At 40.5% G+C, this 12,014-nt stretch overlaps 1 protein-coding gene across 1 annotated transcript in view; it reads left to right on the forward strand.

Annotated features, from left to right (window-relative positions):
- The window catches only part of LOC104151133 (proprotein convertase subtilisin/kexin type 5), a 267,125-nt gene that overhangs the window by 173,897 nt on the left and 81,214 nt on the right, over positions 1-12,014 (forward strand). Inside the window, 2 exon segments of the mRNA XM_068925372.1 lie at positions 1,361-1,478; positions 2,568-2,756. Of these exon segments, the coding sequence (XP_068781473.1) occupies positions 1,361-1,478; positions 2,568-2,756 (307 nt within the window).

Genomic DNA, 12,014 nt, shown 5'->3' on the forward strand with positions numbered 1-12,014 from the left:
CACATAGCTTATTTGCAGATCAGTAAGTGAAACTATTTGCAGATCAGTAAGTGAAACTTTGAGTCTGTTTTTAAGGCTGCTTATTACTAATCCCTTTACAAACTAGACATTTTTTACTGAACTTGATCTTTAAACAGAAATTCAAAGCAGTTATCTTTTTACCCTTTGTGAACTGCTGAAACACTTGAGACAGTTCCACCAAGTTATGTACTCTTGAAATTATCAGAAAGTTAGATAAGATTTCAGCAAATCTGTTAGAGATATCTAACATTGTCCAGATATTATATATTTAGATGTTCAATCCGTCTTTCACATGTATCCTAGGAAAGATGATGCTTTAAAACCTTCTACTTCTTTGAGCAGAAGACATTTAGACATAAAGTTAAATTACAAGACATTGAGTAAGGGGACAGTTGTTGGCTCTCCATAGCATGGCAAACAAGTAGGGATAAGGTATCCGTAGTTCTAACATCCAGGAATGAGCATTAAAGGGCTGCTAACCTCCAAGAGTGGATGCTCAGTAGCACTGCCTGTGCAATGCCAGCAGGAGGTAATACCGGAGGTCACCAGCTGCGCAGCTTGAACAGCTTCCCACTGCCCAGACACTGTAGGCCTCTCTCCAGCACCACCTTCAGCATCCCTCACCTGCAGATGTGCAAAGGAAATAGAGAAAGCACCCTTTCTGACACATGCTCTGCATGAAAACCAGGTTACCCTTAAAGCCTTGGATTTCAAAAACCATAGCTTTTCTCCCTCCTCATGCAGACAAGTTTAGGGAGATGCAGGATCTAGCTGGCTGCCTGGATAGTGGGGAACATACTGAATATAAGAGTAGGAGGGCATCCACATGCTCTTTACACTCAAGGAAGTAAGGACAGTACAGCAGTTATAAATGGCACAGTCTGCTCCTTCATAAGTCCAGTGACTCAGTTGCCTTCAATATTTACGTGTGTGTATGTGTGTTTGTTATCTGAATAACACATAACCCTTCTCTGGTGCTTCATACCTTCTAACATTGTGTCATATAAGAGGACTAGGCTGAATTACGGCAAGTGGGTAAAGGGCAATCAAAGGCAACTGTGTGCCCTGCAGTTCTGGTCCACCATCTTCATGGCAAGGCAGTGTTTTTCATGCTGTTTTTCATGCTCATCGACTACTTCTGTAATAAAGCAGTGAAAATGTTCAGTGAACAAACTAGATCCAGTCTTTACTGTTTCTGGCAAGGAGATTTTTGAGCTTTGAGCCAAAGTAAGTAAATAGAAAAGAAGCAGTTGTCATTAGGATGAGACTCTGGCATTATTCTATGATGAAAGGCAAGGTTTTATGCTATAACTGCAACCATTCTGTTTGTACCTTGCAGTGAGCCACCTCTATGGATTTGGACTGATGGATGCTGAAGCAATGGTGATAGAAGCAGAAAAGTGGACAACAGTCCCTCCACAGCATGTGTGTGTGGAGAACACGGATCGGCAAATCAAGTAATACCTGCTGCCAAAACTCTTGCTGGCATAAACTTATAGAAAGAAATTGGGTATAATTTACCCCTCCCCTGCATTGTGTTTAATTTTGAAAGCTACACTAGGGATCTCTCACTTTCAGAGATGTCAGGTCATTTGCCTGTAAAGATTGTTTCCCGTAATTCTCGGAAAAAGATCCTAATTTAAAGAATACCCCAAAACTTGCACATGTAAAACAAGTCAGACTGGATATTGATTGATACTGGTAGAAGTGATGCCCAGAAGAACAAGAATGTCTAGTTGAGTGCACTGCAGTCACCTCGTAATATAAGTACAAACTCCAGTCCAGTGTCTTTTCATTAAAATCTTACTTTATATTATCTCTCTGCTGATGGTCTCAGGAAGGTGTCTAGCTCAGAGGCTAAATGACTTTCTGCTTGCTCAGGTAGGGTCTCCATAGAACCAGGCATCAGAGTAAAATTCTGCATGTGCATTCTGTGCATACAGGGGGAGCATCAGTCATAAGGCACATTTCCAAAGCATTAAAATCACTGAGGTACATTTTTATTTGATAGATATACTTGAGAGGCTACGTGCAGAACTAGTATAGTCTGCAAGGAAGCTATGCCAGTTTAAACCAGCTGAGTCAGATATTGTTTGCCCACTATTTGCAACAGTTAATATGTTATACTTGCTATTACCTAAGCAAGGTCTATGGCTATGCCAGGCATTTCCTGGAACTTAATGACCAGCTGTGATCCCATGACAATCCCAGTAATTCTCAGCTGGTCACTAATCCACAAAAAATGCTCTGCCCCAAAGGCTTATTGCTATTACAGGTTTTTCACTGTCCTCTTTTAGCATGTGTACATGTTAGTATAGCCCTTAATAGAAAGCCAGATAATTGACAGTGACTGCAGTAAAGTAATTACCCTATGGTGATAGTTTCAGCTAGGAAATAAATGCTAAAACTAAGGATTATAGGCTACTGACTTCTCAGAAGTAGTTGTCCAACACTGACATTCGCTATTAAGCAAAAGTGATTTGGTTGTCTTATTTTACAGAACAAGCAAAAAATGTTGATGTTGTTTTTATATGCTTGTATTATAGAACAATACGACCTGACAGCGTTGTCCGTTCAATTTACAAAGCCACTGGCTGCTCAGATAACCCCAACCACCACGTGATCTACTTGGAGCATGTGGTTGTGCGCATCACTATTACTCACCCTCGACGTGGAGACTTGGCAATTTACCTAACCTCTCCTTCGGGAACTAGGTCACAGCTATTGGCCAACAGGTATAGTATGACAGCGCAACTACGCAGTCCAGTCAACATGCAGAGCCTGCACTGAGATTGCAGTGACAGCAAAGAGTAGTCAAGTCATTACAGTAGGTTCGCTGACAGACACAGGCTCCAAATTATTTTTCTGAGAGAGACTGGGAAAATGGAGTGCAAATGAACTGAAAGATGATGATCTCTATCAGTAGACGAACAGGCTGTAAAGCTGCTGAAGATCATCATCTTTAAAACTGAGATTAGTCAGTTTTGATAGTCTTCTGTGGCTCACCAATTATTAGAAGGCTGGGCAGTGCAAAGAAAATAATGACAGGCTGAGTGTCACAGAAGGAAACTGAAATTGAATGAAAATGCATTCCTTCATACCATTGGCACTTATTTTTCATTCCCCTCCTTTTTTATGCCTTTGTCCACTAGTAATAATAATCAGACAGACTAGTAATCCTCTATAATTATTTTCTTTAAGCTTTCTGAATATGGTAATGATTCCTGAAGTTACTAATTTCCATATCCTTTTCTTTCATTTTGTATTGAAGTACTATGCTCGAGCATATTTGGTAGGAGAGTGCTGAAAAGTTGTATTGGCACTTTGAAATGAATGGCTCCATCTACAAACTGCCTATTAAAATTAAAAAAGTCATCAATTATTTCCTGCATCCCACAGATTTGTGATGGATACTTGCTGTTGGACATTGTCAGGCCCCTCTAACATTAGCCACTAAGAAAGATCAGTCCTTTTTCTCATTTGCTGTCACCTCTACATTATGTTCTTGGAGAAACTGTGAGAACACATGAAGTTGTGGTGTTTTTTTTTCCGAATTGGATTCAGACAAGTATCTTTTTATCCAACACATTTCCAACATTAGTGCAATTTTAGGCCTTAGAGATGAGGTACGTCATTAGCATTTCACAGAATCACAGAATCACAGAATGGTTGAGGCTGGAAGGGACCTCTGGAGATCATCTAGTCCAACCCCCCTGCTCAAGCAGGGTCCTCTAGAGCACATTGCCCAGGATCGCGTCCAGACGGGTTTTGAATATCTCCAGGGAAGGAGACTCCACTACCTCTCTGGGCAACCTGTGCCAGTGCCCAGTCACCCTCACAGAAAGAGAAGAAAAATTTCTTTAGTTTTTCCTCATGTTCAGAGGGACCTTCCTGTGTTTCAGTTTGTGCCCATTGCCTCTTGTCCTGTCCCTGGGCACCACAGAGAAGAGTCTGGCCCCAGCCTCTTGACACCCTCCCTTCAGATACTTGTATACACCGATCAGATCCCCCCTCAGTCTTCTCTTCTCCAGGCTGAACAGGCCCAGCTCCCTCAGCCTTTCCTCATAGGAGAGATGCTCCAGTCCCCTCATCATCTTTGTAGCCCTCCACTGGACTCTCTCCAGGAGCTCCATGTCTCTCTTGCACTGGGGAGCCCAGCACTGGACACAGGACTCCAGGTGGGGCCTCCCCAGGGCTGAGTAGAGGGGCAGGATCACCTCCCTCGACCTGCTGGCAACACTCTGCCTAATGCAGCCCAGGATACCATTGGCCTTCCTGGCCCCAAGGGCACACTGCTGGCTCATGGTCAACTTGTTGTCCACCAGGACTCCCAGGTCCTTCTCGGCAGAGCTGCTCTCCAGCAGGTCAGCCCCCAGCCTGTCCTGGGGCATGGGGTTATTCCTCCCCAGGTGCAGGACCCTGCACTTGCCTTTGTTGGACTTCATGAGGTTCCTCTCCGCCCAACTCTCCAGCCTGTCCAGGTCCCTCTGAATGGCAGCACAGCCCTCTGGTGTGTCAGCCACTCCCCCCAGTTTAGTATCATCAGCAAACTTGCTGAGGGGGCACTCTATCCCTTCCTCAAGGTCACTGAAGAATACATTGAACAAGACTGGACCCAGGACTGACCCCTGGGGGACACCACTAGCCACAGGCCTCCAACTAGACTCTGCGCCACTGACCACAACCCTCTGAGCCCTGCCATCCAGCCAGGTCTCAATCCACCTCACTGTCCACTCATCTAGCCCACACTTCCTGAGCTTGCCTAGGAGGATGTGATGGGAGACAGTGTCAAAAGCCTTGCTGAAGTCCAGGGAGACAACATCCACTGCTCTCCCCTCATCTCCCCAGCCAGTCATCCCATCATAGAAGGCTATTAGATTGGTCAAGCATGATTTCCCTTTGGTGAATCCATGCTGACTACTCCTGATCACCTTCCTGTCCTCCACATGCTTAGAGATGGCCTCCAGGAGGAGCTGCTCCATCACCTTTCCAGGGATGGAGGTGAGGCTGACAGGCCTGTAGTTCCCTGGCTCCTCCTTCTTGCCCTTTTTGAAGACTGGAGTGACTTTGGCTTTCTTCCAGTCCTCAGGCACCTCTCCTGTTCTCCATGTCCTCAGCAAATTGAAAGACTGCCTAATAGTATTCCAATTTCTTTGATGTAGTTAGTGTAAGAAATCTTTGAAGAAACCATCAGCACTCCTTCCTGGATACATAATGCTAAATCAGCAATCAAGACCTACAGTTGAGAGACCTCCTCAAACTCCATCCCATTTCCCAATGTGCAAATAGTTACAGTGATAAGCAATGCTTCTGTACTTCTCCAGCTGGCTAGATAACTCTTCTTCTTGCAGAGGCCATAGTATGATAAAGAATGTTTTTGCCCTGGTGACTAGTTGGTTTAGATGATTGCAATTCTGCTGGGCACAGAGTGGGCTCCCACCCCAAAGTTGACATTAGTGCAGTATTTCTCACTGGCAGCAAAAGCTACATGTGTTGCATCTATGTTGTGACAATTCTTCTGCCTTTCAGCTCAAGCCTTCACAGAAGTTTATATCCCCAGTCCTAGCCTTCAAAGTGTTTAATGAAGTGGGACTGGCCTGCCTCACCATCCACATTCCCCCAGCCAGACTTGGTGATACTAGCTGACTAGCCCTGGAGACTTGCGTGCCTACCTGTCCCCCTGTGGTGGCAGGACCTACCTCTCCTCTCGAGAGGAAGGACCTGTTACAGAGACAGAGGGAGCTCAAATGGATGCTGTTCTGATTGAAGGGTAAACCCACATTTTCATTAGAGGTTATTTTCAAAGAAAAGGAATATATTCTGAAAATATTCTTCAAGTCAGAGACATTAACACATTAAATGGAAATTTGTTCTGGAGTTTTTGCCCCTTTAGGATATCTCCTGTGTTTCACTACCAGTGTTGTCAGTGACTTGTAGATAAAACATATGTGCACACACATCTACCTATCTTCCTGCTGCACTGAACAAAGAACTTACCCTTTGCTAACCACAGGCAGACATCTATCCTCTAAATAGTTATGAATTAGGCTTTTGCTTTCTCTTTGAAGGAATCCTTCTTTAGTTGTCTGTTCTGCTTTCATGCAGCAGTTCTTCCATGCTTCAAAATGAAGAAATCTAAAAGTCCTTCAACTAGGTTTCCAAACAAAACAAGCTCATGTAAACCCAGTGGTCTTAACACAGCTAACTTTTGGCTCTAGCCTTTCATGTCTTGCAGTTGACTCACAGCAAGTGGGAGATAAAGACATTCCAGTATTCACAGTTCACCTCTGGTGATGACTGGTATGTGGAAAAGGTACAGAGTTTCTTTGTAACCCCTGCTCCTTAAAAAGTAATTGCTTTCTGTACCTGTGGTAGAGAGAAAAAGCAAATGTATGTATTAAAATATGAGATGTTCAGTTGCTTCTTATCCTGTACTAGTAGAAGGACACCCAGAAAACTAAGAAAACTGAAAGGCCTTTTAATTTTTTGCCATTTTCCAAAAACAAATTATTAATGAAAGAGCAAATGCTCATATGGTCACATCAGAAATTCCTTCCCCATGAAAGCTTCAGAGATATACAGACTTGTCAGTCACATTTGACTGATGACAACTCACAGCTCTGGGGTACTAAAATTAAGGAATACATGAATTTTGCAAAATCTAGGTGTGAGATATACTAGAGCCTTCACAAGCCCTTTCTTAGGGTAGTGATGTATATGGTCACAACACTTTTCAAAATGCTATTTCTGTAAGAAATCTTACATCTTAGTGGTCTTGGAATTAGTATACTGAGTGTTGTTGGGTGTATATTTTTTAGCATCATGCTATAATATGAAAACCAGAGTGGGAGAGTTGTTAATCACTAACATGAGAATTTATTTGGTTTTGAGGCATTTGATTTTTAAAGTATTAATCATGAGAGCATCCAAATAAAGGCATTCAAGTACAAGTAGCATGCAGGGATGCCTTGGCAGTAAATGGTCTGGGGTTTTTTTCTATAGGAAAAGGTTCCAGAGGCTGCTGTACATTGCTACTACCTGACTGAGATGCTTTTCTCAGACATACAAGACCTTTTAATGCACATGTACATGATTAATAGCAGCAATACCAGCTGTTTTTACAGAACCCAGGGAAAACCTCATTGCTTTACCATTACTCATCTGGGTTTAATTCAAAACAGTTTGCTGGTAAAATGTCTTAAAGTGCAAAAAGGTATATTTTACATGTGTGTACTTCTCCACCAGTTCTGGAAGAGTCGTTGTGTAATTTCTAATGCATTGACGAGTAGGTCCCACAGGCAATATCTGGCCTTTTTTCTGCATATTTTGTTCTTAATGTTGGCATCCTCTAAAATGACTTCAGTAAGAAAACTTGTTAGTCAGAGGCGGTGTGGATTCCTTTGCAGACGTTTGGTGGATTACACTGTCACTGGCCTGAGCCTCATGTGCATTCTTCAAAAACTGCATTACAGGGACCATCTGCTTTGTTGTTTGGAGAGTGCTAAACATGATTACATTGGATGTACTGCAACAGAGGAACATATAGGCTTGGAAAGTGCTGGCTGGTGTGAGGATGAGGCTTAGTCAGTCAAAATGACTACAGTTAAGTCCAAAGGGGAACAGTATCCCCCTTTTAAAAACAATTGGCCATTGGATTTGTCAGCATACGTTTCAGAGTATTTTGAGACATACCAAGACCTGTTCTAACAGACACTCAATACTGGGGGTCATGGAGGAACAGCTAAACAGGAAGAGGATAGAAAAGGCAAACTTGGGGCTCATTTGTCTCCTGCCAAAGTCACGGCTTGTTTAAATCTTGCCCTTTAAATTTAAAGCAGCTGCTGCTATTTGAACTGCGTAACTGAAATTTTTTAACCATGTGGTGGCAAGTTTCCAGGCCACTAGCTTCCTATGCTTACATGGCACTGACATTAATAATACATCTGTTCAGCAACAAAAGGAAGTATTTTCAATACCGTCTTTTTTTTGGTAATGAAATCTTTGATAATCAGTAAATTTTAATAATGCCCTCCTCTGCAGAAAACTCTTAGACCAAAAGTGAGATATTCTCAGCTAATCTCACTTCCCAGATCACTTCATAAAAATTCTAGATGATCAGAAGTAGAGGAAACCATTTCTTTATAGGAGTTTATTTTGATTTCTGGATTCTGATTTCTTTATTACAGTTTACACATTAGACTCCAACAACAAAAATGAAATTTTAGGGGTAAAAAGAAAAGGATAGGGCCAATCTTTGTTCTGAGTCTGAGTGTTTCAAGTGACTTTCAAAATTACCCTATGGTGACATTATTAGATCCAGGATGAGCAAACAATAATCCTGTGCTTGTGCTGTGTCCACAAGATGAAGTAGTTCTTGGAAAACTGTTTCTCCCAAATTGAACTTGCTATGTTTCATTTTGTTGCTTGTTTGTCTTTTCCTTTTCTGAATAGACATCCCACTACCCTTCCTTCTACCACCCATTCTTTGCGCTCCTGCAATTGCAATGTCAATACCTCTAAAAGGGATTGAGTACTTCTTTTGTTATATCCTGTCAATATTAGCATTAGATAGAGTGAGGAGCTCTGGGGATACTGGAGATGTAGCATCAAAAACAAACCAGTTAACAATTTTTTATATCAAAGAGGAAAAGTTATTGTTGATTTTCCCAGGAAAGACCAAAACTAGGTTTACATGCAGGAGAGTAAATGAATGCATGTAATTGACACTATCAATCATCCATGTAACTCTAAAATCAATCCTAGAGGATGCTCAAAAATAAATGTGGAAAAAGAATGAAGTGCAATATATCTGAGTTCTAGAATGACACATGTCTTTCTTTGAGGACTGAGACTAGTAAAGAATTAATCAGGGAGATGTGCAGAATAGGTATGTATTGGCTTTTAGAATTCAATGCTTCAAGCTGAATTGTAATGGAAAGTTGGCATCCATAATTAAAAGTTTGAATTAATTAATTAATTTTCCATAGTAGAAGTGAGAGTGAAGACAAATGGATAAAGACAAATTTAGGATCCAGCTAAACGTCTCAGATTATGGATTTTGTATTGATCTAAAAAGAAAGAGAAGAGCTGCATAAAACAGACGAGAGGAAGAACATCTAGGATTCAAAGTTGATTGCTGCACTCACCACTATTTCAGGCTCTCAGGCCCCATGCCCTCTTGTTCGTGCTACTCTCCTCCAAGCAAATTTTTCATGTGCAGGTTGAGCTCAAACTGAGATCTCCATTGCTTCATAAAATTAATTGTGATAACCAAATCCAAAAGGCATTTTAAAAAATAGATGCATATGCATAATTTTTAAGTACATTTTCTTTAGATCTCACCTCCAGAAGCTTACGAGATCTTCCCTGCCATAGGGAGGGGAGAAAGCTTCTGAAGTGCCTATCTGCCTTCAAAGCATTTCATGGGTGCATTCATTTCCTGAATACTTCAATGTAGATGGGCCTGGATGAATGCTTTGATTAAATCAGTTTGGGCTGTCTGCAGTTCCTCACGGGTTATGTTTTCCCGCTGACAGGCAGTCAGGGCAACCCTGCGGAGAAGAGCTGCTCCAAGGAGACCAGTTGACCCAAGCGCCTGCAGGTGCATGGCTCAGGAGGGCACTCTGCTCTGCTCAAAACACCAACTCACTTTAAGTCTTGGGGCCTGTTAGCCCAGCGGGCAAAGACTACATGACTGTCAAGCCACTAATTTAGTAGGCTGGAGCACGTCGCAACCAAAGACTACTGCAACGGGGGACAAATAGGCATCTCTCGACAGCTGCTTCCAGTGCTCTCAGCCCCAACTGCTAGTCACTGGCAAGTTGCATGTTTCCTGGCTCCCAATGCGGTCAGCTCAATGTACAGAGCATGGCTGTCAGTCGGGTACAGCTGCACCTTCTGAGATTAAAAAAAAAAAAACGACCTTGATAATAAAAAATGTCCTTGTATACATTTTCCCTTTTTTCTTTGTGATGGCTGATTGTAGTGTTACCAAATGGAAGCCCCACCCCAACTGTCTTTTCTCACGTAGAAGGGGTTGGTTTCACAAATTAAAGCAAAATCTTTTTTCTGTGCATTTAGGAACTTAGAGATGTTTGCTAAAAATCTAAAACACTTGCAATTTTTTTTTAATGCTAGCAAATCCAATTGTGAGAGACTAGCCTTATGTTCCCAATTGTGGAATCCACTGAAAGTGGATACTTGTCTTCCTCTGCTTCTAAAATTTGATTACACATGAATATTTCTGCTTCAAGTTATATTCTTAAACAGAAAGGGGATACAATTTCTAGGCTAAGATGATGGCAATGGAAGAGACCAAGACATTTTAACAACTTGAACTTATTTTAAGGAAATATTTCAGTCTACACACTGTAAGCATCTGTATTCTCATATAGACCTACATATGGCAGGTGATGAATATGTCATAAAATCGCTCAGAGAGAGAAGAATCATTATTTTTAAATGTATTGCTATTCATAGTAAGCAGCAGCCCAAAATTAGCCTCTCTGGATATAGATAGTCATAGCCAGCCTATCTTGAAGGTGATGTTATTAACAAAGGTCGCCTGAGTGATTGAATAACAGATCTAGCTTTCTATTGTGGTTATGTTAACAAACAATTTATAAAGAGTCAATCACTGTCAATCTAGTAGTTAAAAGCATGTTACGTGCATGAGTGTTGGTGCTGCAGCTGTATATAAGCATGGTCATAAAAATTATCAATTATTCTAGGCATCTTGCTAAAATATTTTAATCTATAATAACCTGTAATAGTCAACTAACAATTTATCAGACCATATACTAATAATTTGCTAGTCCATGATAAGGTGTGTATGAATGTATCCTTAACATGAAGTTTGATTTGGCATCAATCTGACAAATAACAAAATTAATTAACCACCTGGAGTGGCTCCATCTTCCTTAAAAGATCCTATTTTGTATGTATTTCTTTCTGAATAAGGAAAAGTACACCAGAACTTTTCCGTAAATATTTCGATCATTTCATCCTTTCACTCAACACTCCTGAAGGGGAAATGCATGTACCACCTCCCAGGTTCTTTGATTTGAGAGTTTAGTGCTTAAGCAGAGTAACATGAAAATACTTGGACTGTTGAGTATGTACAAAATGCACATACAGATAACCTCAGAGTCAGTATCTTTCTAACCTTACACTTTTTTTCTTAACTGTTTTTCTGTCTGTAGCTTTTTGGCTCATTTGTAGAATCATTTGTACAAATTTAATTCATACATTAAAAAAAATCCAATTTTTTAATTTTTTTTTATTTTAAAAAATAAATATTTCCCAAATAAGTTTAGGGAAATTTTCTTTCCAAAAACTGGTCCATTTCCTATGTATGAAATAATATTGCTATGTTTTCCCCTACCCCCATAAATGATGGAGATTTGAAAGCTTACATTTTAAGCCATAGCATATTTTAGGTAGAGGTGGTTTTGTATATCTAAGGCCAAGTCACAAGAGATTTTTGTTTTTTTCCTCCCAAAATGACTTAAAATAACGATGCAAGATTAAAATCTGACAGTATTTTAAAATACCAAAACATGACATATAAACACCTTTAAACACAAAATACTGTGGGAAATGTCAGACTAATTCCAGGAAAAATAAGCAGTAACTTTTGTTTCTATGTATGTGAATGCAAGTCCAATGAATATAGAATTTCAAATATAATTGCATGATATTTATATGTGTGTTTAAAAAGTAATACATTAGTTATCAGCATAACACTGTATGACAATTTGACTAACTGTTGGAAGTAACCTACATAATGACATACTCACATGCAAAAAATGGGTAATAACTAGTTAGATAATTTCTACCTTTCAGTAAATGATGTGTGCCATGTGTTTGTGAAATTTGTTGTATTCAATCAACTGATTTAACAGTGACATGAAACAGGCCAATTCTGATGGCATAATTCTATCTACAGAACTGCACAAGAAAAAAATCTCACCCAATTATCAGTGAAAATACAG

The sequence above is a fragment of the Struthio camelus genome, chromosome W (genome assembly GCF_040807025.1).
Source record: "Struthio camelus isolate bStrCam1 chromosome W, bStrCam1.hap1, whole genome shotgun sequence".
Lineage (NCBI taxonomy): Eukaryota > Metazoa > Chordata > Aves > Struthioniformes > Struthionidae > Struthio > Struthio camelus.